Below are 12,451 nucleotides of genomic sequence, written 5' to 3'. Positions count from 1 at the left end.
GCCCAGCTGGAGAGGGCATTTGCCAAGCGGCTGTTCCACTCCTCGATCACCTGCCTTCCAGCCTTGCTATGCCCTGGCCCAGCTCTCCCTGCAGAGCCAGGGCACCTCCGCTGCCGCGGCCTGCCCCTCCCATCCCAGCTTGGCTTTTTCTGTGGAAGTAGGCTGCCGAGTCTTCCTGCAGTGGCTGCTCTGGGCATACGCTCTATGGTTGTACACTCTGCCGGCAGCCAGTCCACAATTTCTCTCTATTTCCTCTGCCTTCATTTCCCTCCCCCCATTCTCTCATTTGTTTGGAGTCTCACAAAGATTCATTTCTAGCAACTTCTACCAATTTAGAGGAGGGTGGCAGGTTGGGGGGGAATGCGAGGTGCGCATCCTAGCGCTATCATAGACTGACAGCTCCATTGCGTTCCTTGCTGTTTCGTCCAGGGAAGCCCCTTGTAAAAAAAACCTTGCAAGTTGAACTCATGAGGTTTTTTTTACAAGGAGTTTCCCTGGACAAAACGGCAAGGAACGCACCGGAGCTGTCAGTCTCCGATAATGCTAGGACATGGGCCTCACATTCCCCCCCCACCTGCTACCCCTCGCTAAAGGGACGGTGGGGAAGGGAACCAGGCAGGCTGCCTTTACTATTGTGGGGGGGGAGGTGGCAGGCCAGCAATGCGCCTCGCACCCCATTCCCTCCTGCACAAAAAGAACACCTCCCCCCCAATGGTAATGGCTGCCTTCCTGCTTCCCCTCCCTGACGTCCCTGTAGCGAGGGGTGGCAGGTTGGGGGGGGGGAGAAGCAAGATCCGTGTCCTGCACACTAATTGTGCACACATAGATATTCTCCTAAGAAAGCCAAAACCTCACTTTTGCTTTCCTAAATATTCAGGTTGAGGTTTATTGCACTGTAGTTGTTCAATAATAAAATTAATCCTCCAAAATACAACTTGCCTAATAATTGTTCACAGTGTGTATATAAACAAACACTATTTAGATCAAAGAAAGATTTAAAAGCCAACAATGCTTGTTTTACCTGAGCCATTCTTTCCTCTCAGCATCAAGGAATATCCTTCATTTCCTGGATAAAGATTCACTACTAGGCATGACAACGTCTCCTGCATGACTAGCTTCTCCAACAAGTTCACATTTCGTCTCAGCTTCTGCTTTAAAATGTGGGCAACAATTCATGAAAAACAGGGATATAAAACTAGATTAGCACAATCTATGTATTTATATTTAAAATGTTCCAAGTCAATGACAAGACCAACACAAACCTTGCCCCAAATAAAAGCTATTTATTATTTTCTACCTTTCATGCCAATACAAGTAGTTCACTTAATGATTGATCAAGGACCACTTGTATCGGGGTTACAATTTATTTGATTGGGAAAACTTATGCTCACTGGCCAAGTTCACAAGACACAGTAAAGGCAGCTTTATTGTGAAAACAGTTGCTAGTGTTTCTTCCAAAATAATGTTTCTTCCAAAATAAAACACCCATGTTTATTTTCATGTAATTTTACATTTACAATATAGTTAACTATATTGTTCAAACTTAAGATATTGTTATTTTCAGCTGCAACTAGTCAGAAAATGTAATCAAATAAGACATGGCTATTCCTGTGATTAATATAATTTGTCCTGAGAATTACAATGCTAGCCAGCAGCCAAAGAAGCATCATGTCTGTTTCCCGTATATGTTACTGTTGAGAGCCCCTGTGCAGCTCAGAGCAATCTGAAACACTAAGGGAGAAAATTTGTTTAAGGTTCCCTGTACAGAAAAACTGATAATCACCAAGTGAACATGACATGATCACTGGCACTTTGGTAGAATAATAGGAAGCTCTAATCCTCTGTAATAGGTGTCTGAGAACAGTATGATACAATTTCTCCACATTTAGATACTCCCATATTTTATATTCAGAAAGTGGTTGCTCTTCCTCCTCAAGGGTAGAAATTCTTCATGAGACAAACCAACCATGCTGACATCTCCCTGAATGTTTTTAATGCCACTACAATCTATGAACAGAATAGTTATGTGAAACTGGCCTTTCCTGGTCCATTATGAAAAACATAAAATAGACATCTGACAATGAGATTTCACTTACCTTTATTTCAGGCTCCTTGTCACATTCTTCTAGATACAATTCATATAATTTTTGAAATACTGATTTTCTGGAATTAGAAAAAAAAAGCTCTTGAGTAAACATTTTCATCCGTTAAAGTAAGAAAAATGCACTAAATATTTCTTACCTCCCACTAGACAAATACTTTCGTTTTGGAGGGCGCTGGCGAGCACTTTCAATGATATACTGAAAAAAAGTGTATGAATGTTAATACGTTAAAAATATATTAGCACTGCACAAATGCACACATAATTTCAAGTATTTATATAATTGCGGAATACAATTCCCTTATTATTGATATGTCAAATAAACTGGAGGAGGAAAGTGGAACAGAATACAGGTAGTTCTTGACTTATGAGCACAATTGAGCCCAGAATGTTTGTTGCTAAATGAGGCAGTTGTTATGTAAGTTGTGCCTCATCTTATTACTTTTTTTATTTTAGTTAAGCAACTACTGAAGATATTAAGAGAATCATGCAGTTATTAAATGAATAACACAGTATGAAGCGAATCTGACTCTCCCATTAACTTTGCTTATTGGAAGACTGCTGGGAAGGTTACAAATTGTGATCACATGATCCCAGGATAGTGCAACTATCATAAATACATGCAAGTTGTCAAGCAAACAAATTTTGATCATGTGATCATGAGGATGTTGCAATGATTGTACATGTAAAAACTAGTCATAAGTCACTTGTTTCCAGTGTTGTTGTAACTTTGAAAAGTCAATAAATGGCTGTAAGTCAAGGACTACCTGTATAAACTTAGAATTTTGCCTAATGTTATCCTCATTTCAACTATAATTCAACTACACTTCCCATAGACCATGTAATGTTTCATTTCTTGAGTTTTGCAATATATTATTTATCCATAAAAACTCCATAAAAAATCAGAGAAATCTAAAATAATTCAAGCTATAGTAATCAGTAACAAAATTACACCTCTTGAATCTTTCTAGAGTATAGTGGGCATTATCAAACAGGAATACAGATAATCCTCGACTTACAACAGTTCATTTAATGAACTGTTCAAAGTTACAACGGCACTGAAAAAAGTGACATGACCATTTTTCACACTTACGACCTTAGTAGCACACACACACACCCATGATCATGTGCTGAAAATTCAGATGGTTGGAACTGGTTCGTACTTATGACCATTGCTATGTTCAAGTCATGTGATCCACTTTTGCAACCAATGGGGAAGCCAGATTCACTTAACAATTGTCTTACTAACTTAACTGCAATGTTCACTTAACAACTGTGCCAAGAAAGGTAATAAAATGGGGCAAAACTCAGTTAACAAATGTCTCACTTAACAACATAAATTTTGGAGTCATAGGTTGAGGTCTACCTGTAGATGTTATTACAAATGTTTATAATAAAGCAGTTTAATTGTTTAGGAATTATATGTTTTTCATATACTTCTAAATGAAACTATCATGAGTAGAACAACGGTCTTTTCTACTGCTAGTGCTATAATCAGAAAAGCCTATATAATTTAGATAATCTATTATTTACCTCCGCACGATCCAGTGCAACTTCTAAAGTCTGCTGCTGCAAAAATGAAAATAATATTCTTATTCTTATAAGTATTATAATTAATTGAGCAAATAAAATGTTGTAATTAATCAACAAAAGCTAATATATTATTTAATCTTCTAAGGCTTAAAAAATCCTTCATATAACAAGGTGGAAGAAAAGTCCTACTGGAATTTAGCATGTTTTCAGGGTAAAAAGTTAGGAATAGACTGAAAGCAATCCATTACCACAATATTGGTTTAAATGTGAAAGTTTATCTACATTTGGTTGTAATACAACAAAAGCAGGGAAGTAGGATATATAAGGATCACTGCCAAAGGCAGATAACTTGAGGCCACTGGTCAAATGTCCAAGCACAACTGCCAGAGGCACTGTTTCTATCCTTTTGAAGCAAGAGATACATGAAAACTGCAAAGCATCCTTGAAATAGCTTAACATACTGTTTAAAAAAAAAACAGTCAGAGGAAAAAAAATCCTGATCCTGCCCATATATGTTAAACACATTCACTTTGCTTCATCATCCTTTGGACTTTGATCAGTTCTGGTATTAAACATGGCGAATGTAATTAAGTAAGATCCTGGACTTAGGCAGGAAAAAAATACCAGACTTAACAGTACTAACTGTGAGAGAGTGTCCTAGTAGAACACCACTTGAGTATGAGCCAGCAATGTGCTGCAGCTGTCAAAAAACCTGAAATAATTGGGAAACTAAAAATATGGTTGATAGCAATAGCAGTTAGACTTATATACTGCTTCATAGGGCTTTCAGCCCTCCCTAAGTGGTTTATAGAGTCAGCATATTGCTCCCAACAATCCGGGTCCTAATTTTACCCACTTCGGAAGGATGGAAGGCTGAGTCAACCTTGAGCCAGTGAGATTTGAACAGCCGAACTGCAGAACTGCAGTCAGCTGAAGTAGCCTGCAGTGCTGCACTCTAACCACTGCGCCACCTCGGCTCATCCAATATTTGATATTTGTGCATATAAGTAAACCAAGGTTATGGTCATTATTTGCTGAACCAGTTTTTGAAGCTCCATACAGGAAATCAAATTGGAAAGAACAAAAGTAACAAAATACTTTATATTTCCCTCTTTAGCCATGTATTATTTAAAATACAAAAAAAGCCAATACCACACCCTCAAAATCTTACCATCATGCTGAAGTTAATTGATAAAGTCAATGACTTTTTTAAAAAATTGTTGAGATTCTGAAATGAGGCACAGGATCTGAATTGTTAAGGTCCATCCATGTTTAATATTTCTACAACTGAAAGAAATAAGGAAATAAACATGTATTGTACAATATAAGAAATAAGGAAATAAGATTTAAGATACAAAAAAAATAAGAATACCAGTATACTATTTTTCAATTATTTGGAATATACATTTTCTAAAAATGAAATACAAACATATTACACGGACTAGATTCAGTAGTGTTCTGCTAGAAGAATGCATTCTTAATATTCTATCACCTTTTGCATTCACAACTGAAGAGATATAGGACCAAATGAGGGAACAGAGTAATACAAAAACTATTCATTTAACATTGGCAAAATAAATGAGGAGACAATCAAACATTTTTATCAGACTAAATTACAAAATGTGTAATGATGCCCTGGAGAACAAACATTGGTGCTTACCTGAACAAAATTACAATTTTGATATATAAAATATATTAACATATTCAGATTTAGACAAAATCCACAGGATTAGAGGTACACACTGAATACATCTAAAATCATTAAGTACATCCACACAATCTCTGTTCTATAATGACTTGGTATAGTGCCTGAACAAAAGCTTGAAACTATTCACTTTTTGTTCTTCCTACAGCATTATCGATTCTTATAGGTTGTTATAAATCACTTAAAGGCTAACATTCAAAAACATGGAGGTTAGCTTTTAGAAACTTACTAACCAGCTAATTCAAGAGAGTGCTATCTTAAAAGAAAAAAAACTTTGGCTAGGAATGCAAATTATGTATTGAACTTATTTCTCAACAGCTTCACTTGAATTCTGAAAATGCAAATAGATTGCAAATTTGGATGTACCTGAGAGGAAAGAAGAAATTAGGGTTCCTGCATTATCCAGAAGCCATAATCTGGTCTTTGCCTCATCAGATACATTAGATAGCAATTTATACTAAGCTATTAGCTTTATTGTTGCCCTTGCTACTAAGTTACATCTTTGGTAAAATTGAAAATGGAACTAGCATCTCTACAGAATGACATACTTGAAAATTTTGATTGTATTTGATTCTCAAGTAGTCTCCAACATCTGACTGATCAACTGATTTCAGAAAACAAAATTGGAAAGAAAATGGGTTCAAGAGAGTAATTAATATATTAACTATTGGTTTTATGTATTTTTGAGTTTGTTAAACACTTTGAGCAATTGTCTAGTAAACCAGACTATTATTTTCATCTTTTCTTGACAACTTTTCCCATAATAAATCTTAGGCTGTGTTATTGTACATGTCCATCTATGTGTATTTCTCTTTAGATGCAGCATGATCAATTCCTATAGAAAAGCACACAGAACTGTGTTATCTTTCTTGACACCCTAACATAACTGTTGTGTCTACCTTTTCTGATAAAGTTTGATGGGCTTTTCTCCCTACAGAATTTATTTTACCAGTCAGCCCAATACAGCAATTGATATGTTAAACTGGGAAATCTTGGGTTGAAATCTGTATGCAGAAACAACAAAAATATTTACTGGATGGCCGTGGACTAAATCAAAAGGTGGTTACCGGACCATCGCAGTGCATATTTTTTTGCGGAAATAAATTAATAAACATCAAATAGCAAAACGGTCGCCTACGTAGTATTATCGTCCTGCTTCACAATCCCGCAGTTGTAAGTAGCTTTCCATTTCTGAACAGTTAAGCAGTTTTTAGAAAACAAAAAGCAGAAGCTAACCTCAAGCCCACCCACCCACCACCAACACACACATAAAGATATACATCATCGGCAGCAGCAGACAAGATTAAAACCTACCTTCCCCCTTCTTTCCACCCTCTTGCAACTTCCGCTATAAGCACTTCCGGAATCTTTTAGATGGGAATTAACGTAGCCGGATGGAACGCCGCGACGGTCGTCATAGGAACTGAGGGAGGTTTATTTTTAGTGTTTTTTATGGAGTTCAAATTAATTCGAGCGAAGTCGACCTGGCAGGCTCTCAAAGTCCGTGTTATCGTTATTCTCAATTATCATAGTTGGTAATAGTAATACATAACACATACAAAATAAATCACATTATTATGATTGCTGTCAGTTAACCGGCACCGTTTCCGTGGAGCTGAAATCGTGTAAAGTTGACTGTAAAATATTCATCCAAAAGCAAAAGATACACAGATGAAAGGAATTTAGTGCTATTCCTATATGAATAGGTGGTTCTCTTATTGGGTGAAAAATGTGAATTTTTAAATCAAATGACAGGAATATTATAGGAAATAATGGAATGGAAGTTTTCTGAAACTTTATAGAAAATGAGGCTGATGATACAGGCTATAGATGTCACTAGGCTTTATCAAGTGATGTGTGTGAATGCTCCAGGTTTAACATGAAGGACCAAAGTGACTATACATTCAAACAAAACACTTCAGGTACTTTTCAGATTCACACCACCTCATACCTATCTTGTCTTTCAAAAAACATAGAAACAAGCAACTTCAGAAAAAGACATTAATTATTGACCAGCACTCTTTCTTATTGTACAATAAATTAACTGTCCCCTTAGTATTCATTGAATGTGGGAAAAGTATGTTAATGGTAAGAAATCAGAAGTCTCTCTGACTAACAAATTTTATTAAAAGTCATAAGCTTTTGTGAGTTGCAGCTCATTTCATCAGATGCACGCGTGACTAGGAAATAAATTAGGATAAAGGTGGAAAGATACATAACAAACCTATTTGTCCTGGATTTGTCTTAAGAGTTTGTATTCATTAATTCATTTTCACAAAGTTTGAAGGATTTGAGTAAAAAAAATCTAGATACTTGTTTTGTCTTTACATCTATACCACCATCATAGGCCTCAAGAAATACAGATTAAAATCCTTTACAGGCTCTTCTTCCAATGTGATTGATGCCATTATCTCCCAGCAATTTCCCTCTGGATTTTATATAGGACAAATGTCACATATACAACAATTAATAGTCACAAGTTTGACATCAGGACAGTCCAAAGTGATCAGGACAAAGTGATATTAGACAGTTTCAATCCCAGCATACTGTAGACTTCAAAATTACCATTTGGGGAGAACAATATCATTGAGAAATTGCTGAACATTGGTGATAAATCAAAAGGTTTCAAACAATCTCAGAAGATTTCAACAAACAAAATGGAATTACAATTGTTGATTGAAAAAATCAATTGTAATCTGTATTTTGCACTAGATATCCCCAAGTGACTCTTAGAATGAAACATTTAACAGCCAATGTCAACACCAATATGCAACTAAACAACCCATCCCCTTGAATTCAGATATGTTTTCTTACCTAAACAGAGAAACCGAATAACCATGGGTGGGCAAAAAAGCAGTAGGAGCAGGAGCAACTTCTGAATTTCTGTTGCTTCTCCATTGATTTTCCTTGTGAAAAAGGATTGAAAATCTTCCTTCCACCGGAGGTTGCTTTTAGCATTGATATCCAGTCAGTCAAGCTGACTGAGGAAGGGGGATCCCTTGGATACTCAGGTATTGGAACGATGTCCATGCCGCTTACTACTTTGAATGGTGTTAGTCCCGTGCTGCTGTGAACAGCATTATTATACACAACCTCAGCAAAAGACAGAAGGTCTGCCCAATTGGACTGCTGATAGTTCACGTAGCACCTCAGGTACTGTTCCACCATAGCATGCAGTCTCTCTACCTCCCCCCCCATTGGTGCTCAGGTGAAAAGCCAAGCTAAGGCCCTGGGATGACCCAATGGACTGCAGGAACTCCCTCCAGAACTTAGCTGTGAACTGGACCCCTCTGTCTGCGATAATAGTTCGAGGTACTCCATGCAGGTGGTAGATGTTCTTCAGGAACAGTTTGGTCAGCTAGTGAGCTGAGGGTAGTCCTCTGCAGGGTATGCCTGTTTGGAGAACAGGTCTATTACAGTCCAAATCACCATGTTTCACCCACTTTTTGGCAACTCTACTATAAAATCAATTGCGATCACCTCTCACAGTCTTGTTGGCTCTGCTACTGGTTGCAGCAATCTGGGAGGTTTTCCCAGTCCCCTCTTCATTGTGGCACAGATGGTACAACTTTTCACGTAACTGTCCACATATTTCCTTATTGCGGGCCACCAGAACTGCCTATGGGTTAAATATAATGTCTTTAGGAATCCAAAGTGGCCTGCCGGTTTGGCGTCATGGCTCTTTTGGAGACTTGGGTGCGTAGGGATTCTGAGATGTAGAGTTTCGTCCCCTTCCATGCATGGTCATCTCTCTTTGTCAAGATGTGTTGGTTGTTTCAAAATGAGGTCTGCTAGCACTTCCATTTTGAGTCTCGGTTAGATCACCTGCTGGTCGGTCGTGCCAATCACAGCATTGTCATCTAGTGGTCACTTGGGCAACTATTTGGGTAGAGGGAATGATGGTGTCCATCACTTACTCCCATTCACATTTGTACTGGGGCATGCAGGAGAGGGCATCAGCTAGAAAGTTCCTCTGCCCTGGAATGTGCTTTAGTACGAAGTCAAAGCGGTTGAAATATTGAGCCCATCGGACTTGTTTAGGTGACAGTTTCCATGGGGTCCTGAGAGCCTCCAGATTTTTATGGTCATTCCAGACTTTGAATGGTTTCTGGCCCCCTTCCAAAGGTGTCTCCAGGTTAGCAGTGCCCATCTCACTACGAAAGCCTCCTTTTCCATGCGGCCCATTGTCTCTCTGTGTCTGTGAGCTTGAGGGAGGTGTAGGAACAGGTTTGTAAGTTTGCTTGGTTATTTCTTTGGAGTAGCACCACTCCCATTGCCATGTCACTGGCATCTGCTTGGATCACAAAGGGTTGCTTGGGGTCAGATTGCTTCAGCACCAGTTCCTTCGCAAACATTTCTTTTAGCATCCCAAACGCCTCTTGGCAGGTTAGGTCCCACTGTAGAGGTTGTACCAGGTGACGTTTTGTTCCTGGGCTCCCTATCTTTAAAACGTCTGTCATGGGTTTGGCAATCTTTGGAAATGAGGGGATGAATTGCCTATGAAGTTTGCGAACTCTAGAAAGCTTTGTAGCTGTCTGCAGGTGCAAGGGGGTTGCCAGCCTAGGATAGCTTGTACTTTGGCTGGGTCCATCTCTATTCCCTCATTTGATACTTGGTAGCCCAGGTAGTCTAGTTATGCATGATGGAATTCACATTTTGATAGTTTGATGTACAGGTTGGCTGCCAGAAGTTTTTCCAGTATGTGTCGGACCAGTGGTATATGGTCATTCATAGTCTCTGCGTGGATGAGGATGTCATTCAGGTAGATGAGGACTCCCTTGTAGAGGTGCTTGTGCAGCACCTCATTTATTAACTGCATGAACACTGATGGGCTCCCTGCAGTCCAAAAGGCATCACTTTGAATTGGAAGCTCCCTAGGGGGCAGTTAAATGCTGTTTTCCATTCATCTCCTTCCCTGATCCATATTTGGTAGTATGCCTCTCTGAGGTCTAGTTTGGTGAAGACTTCTCCCTTGGCCAAATGAGATAGCATGTGGGGGAGCTGGTATAGGTTGTATATGCACACCGCATTGATTCCTTTAAAGTACACATAGCCTCATAGTTCTGTCTTTTTTCTATTTGAAGAGGACTGGCGCTGTGACACATGGCTTGGCTGGCTCGATGAACTCCTGTGCTAGGTTTTTGTCTATGTATTTCTGCATTTCTTGCATTTTTCAGGGCGTCATGGCGTACAGTTTGGGTTTGGGTAGTTTTGCCCCAGGGATGATTTTGATGGCACAATCTGCCTCACGGGGGGGGGGGGCAGAATGTTGTACTCGGTCTTGCTGACTACTTCTGCGAGGTCCTGATATTCCCCTGAGATCTGTTTGGTCTCTGGGGTATCATTGGATGTCGCTCTGAGATGTTCTGGTGTGATCTTTTGAGTGGTTCCCTGTTTGTGTGGTATTTCTGCTTGCTGGTGGAAAAGGGGTTGGGGCCCCTTTTCTATCCTAAGTCTGTGAGTACTCCCTTGCCACCAGATGGTCTGTCCCCACTTGTCTAGCCAGGAGAGTCCCAGTATGACTGCATCTGTCATTTGGTGAGCTATTATGAATCAAATTATTTCCCAGTGATCCACTAGCTCTAGTCTCACTGGTTCGGTCAGGTGGGTGGCATAGGGTCCCCCCATTAGGGATCCGTCGACCTGTTCAAACCGGATTGAGTGGGCCAGTCTTTTTGCTCTGATCCCGAGTTTCAGGACTGTGGTCAGATTGATAGTGCAGCCTGAGTCTATTAGGGCTTGAAAATCCACCTGACTTCCTGTCTTTGGGGCTGTGAGGTGTATTGGAAAAAGGAAAGGGCGAATTGGTCCTCTCACCATTGCATTGTTTTTGCCCTCATCATCACTGTCATAGGATTCTGGTGACTTATCCTTGTTGCCTGGAGTCCCCCCTTCATCTGGGTAGGGAGGGACCTCTGCAGTCTGGAGGACCTTCTGGGATGCGTGGGTGGCCCATTTGTGGCCCCGTTCCGGTTGTGCCTGGGTAGTGGCTCTGGCCTCAGCATCGGTGTGTTGTGCACGCGGATGCCATATGGCCCACCCCCTGCATCTGTAGCATTTCAGCAGACTTTGAGGGGGGCTGATTTCAGGGCCCTCTGTGTTGCTGTGGGTTGCCGTTGGCCGGTCATTTTCAGGTTGAGTTGACCTCTCTCTTTCTTGTCCGGTGGCTTTCTCATGGCATTAGTGCATAATCCACCATCAACCTTTATTGCTACTCGGAACCACTCAGAAAGTTGGTTTGGGATGTTGCGGTAGGCAGTTACTTGGGCAATCTGCTAGTCCAGACTTGTTCTGAAAAAAATCCACTAACAGTGCCCTTTCCTCTTCTTGTTCGTCTCTGTATGCTTGCATTTGATATGTCTGAAGATACGCCTCAGTTCTAGTTCGGAGGGAGGGGAGAGGTTGTCTGCCCTGGGCAGCCTGCCTGCTACGTGGAAGAGGCATTGGCTTCATCTTCCTTCTAATGAGTGGAGAAGAGGGGCTGCAGTCCCTTGTGCTTCTCATCACCTCAAGAGTATCCACTGCTCCTCCCCTCTCTTTTGGCATGCATAATGGCCTTTCTTCACAGAGGGTGACCGAGTCAAATTCCTCCCTCTGTTGCTCTATGGAACTTCCCAGGGGCTCCATTTGGGGCTTTGGGGGCCTGGCTTGATTCTAGTCCAACATTCCCTCCACTCTTCCCAGTTCGCTTAGGGCCTTTCCCTTTTTCCTGGCATAGGAGTGGGGTGGGGGCTCAGCTTTAGCTGTTTTAGGGGTTGTATACTCATCTCCTCTTGCTTCGCCCATCTCGGGTTTGATGTCTGAGATCAGGCTGCACGCCGATGGCAATTAGGCTCTGTTCGGGGAGCTGGCCTTTTGCCATGGTCTTTTGAGTTCCCTCTCAGCACCCCCAATATTTAAAAGTGAGAAATGTCTGTCTGTGAAGTTTCCCAATGATGCCGTGCAAACACATAATAAAAGCTAATGTTTCTTATGCAGAAACTAGTGATTTATTAACAGCTTCATTAGGCAAGATTTATTAGCAGACATTTCTTTCGCTTTGTCTATCTGCTTCTGAACTTTGCCCCTCTTCCTTTCCTCCCCTCACTTTGTGTCATAAATCATGTTGCTCA

The 12,451-nt window shown here is 40.5% G+C and overlaps 1 protein-coding gene across 13 annotated transcripts in view; it reads right to left on the bottom strand.

Moving 5' to 3' along the window:
• Positions 1-8,593, bottom strand: part of SUPT20H (SPT20 homolog, SAGA complex component) — a 37,420-nt gene extending 28,827 nt beyond the window's left edge. For 2 of the 13 annotated variants that reach the window (XM_032213279.1, XM_032213278.1), the window contains exons 1-6: positions 6,654-6,862; positions 4,806-4,921; positions 3,635-3,670; positions 2,242-2,300; positions 2,097-2,163; positions 1,022-1,151 (exon numbers count right to left, since the gene is read on the bottom strand). In XM_032213279.1, coding sequence (XP_032069170.1) covers positions 1,022-1,151; positions 2,097-2,163; positions 2,242-2,300; positions 3,635-3,670; positions 4,806-4,811 — 298 coding nt within the window. In that variant the 5' untranslated portion in view covers positions 4,812-4,921; positions 6,654-6,862. Of the gene's footprint in view, positions 1-1,021; positions 1,152-2,096; positions 2,164-2,241; positions 2,301-3,634; positions 3,671-4,805; positions 4,922-5,887; positions 6,375-6,477; positions 6,586-6,653; positions 6,880-8,153 lie in introns of those variants that run through there. The other 11 variants (XM_032213273.1, XM_032213277.1, XM_032213280.1 and 8 more) reach the window with 11 other exon arrangements.
• Positions 8,594-12,451: the final 3,858 nt, after the last annotated feature.

Source organism: Thamnophis elegans, chromosome 3 (genome assembly GCF_009769535.1).
Source record: "Thamnophis elegans isolate rThaEle1 chromosome 3, rThaEle1.pri, whole genome shotgun sequence".
NCBI classification, from domain to species: Eukaryota; Metazoa; Chordata; class Lepidosauria; order Squamata; family Colubridae; genus Thamnophis; species Thamnophis elegans.
Note: the sequence above shows the minus strand (reverse complement) of the source record. Positions and strands in the feature narration are given on the sequence as shown.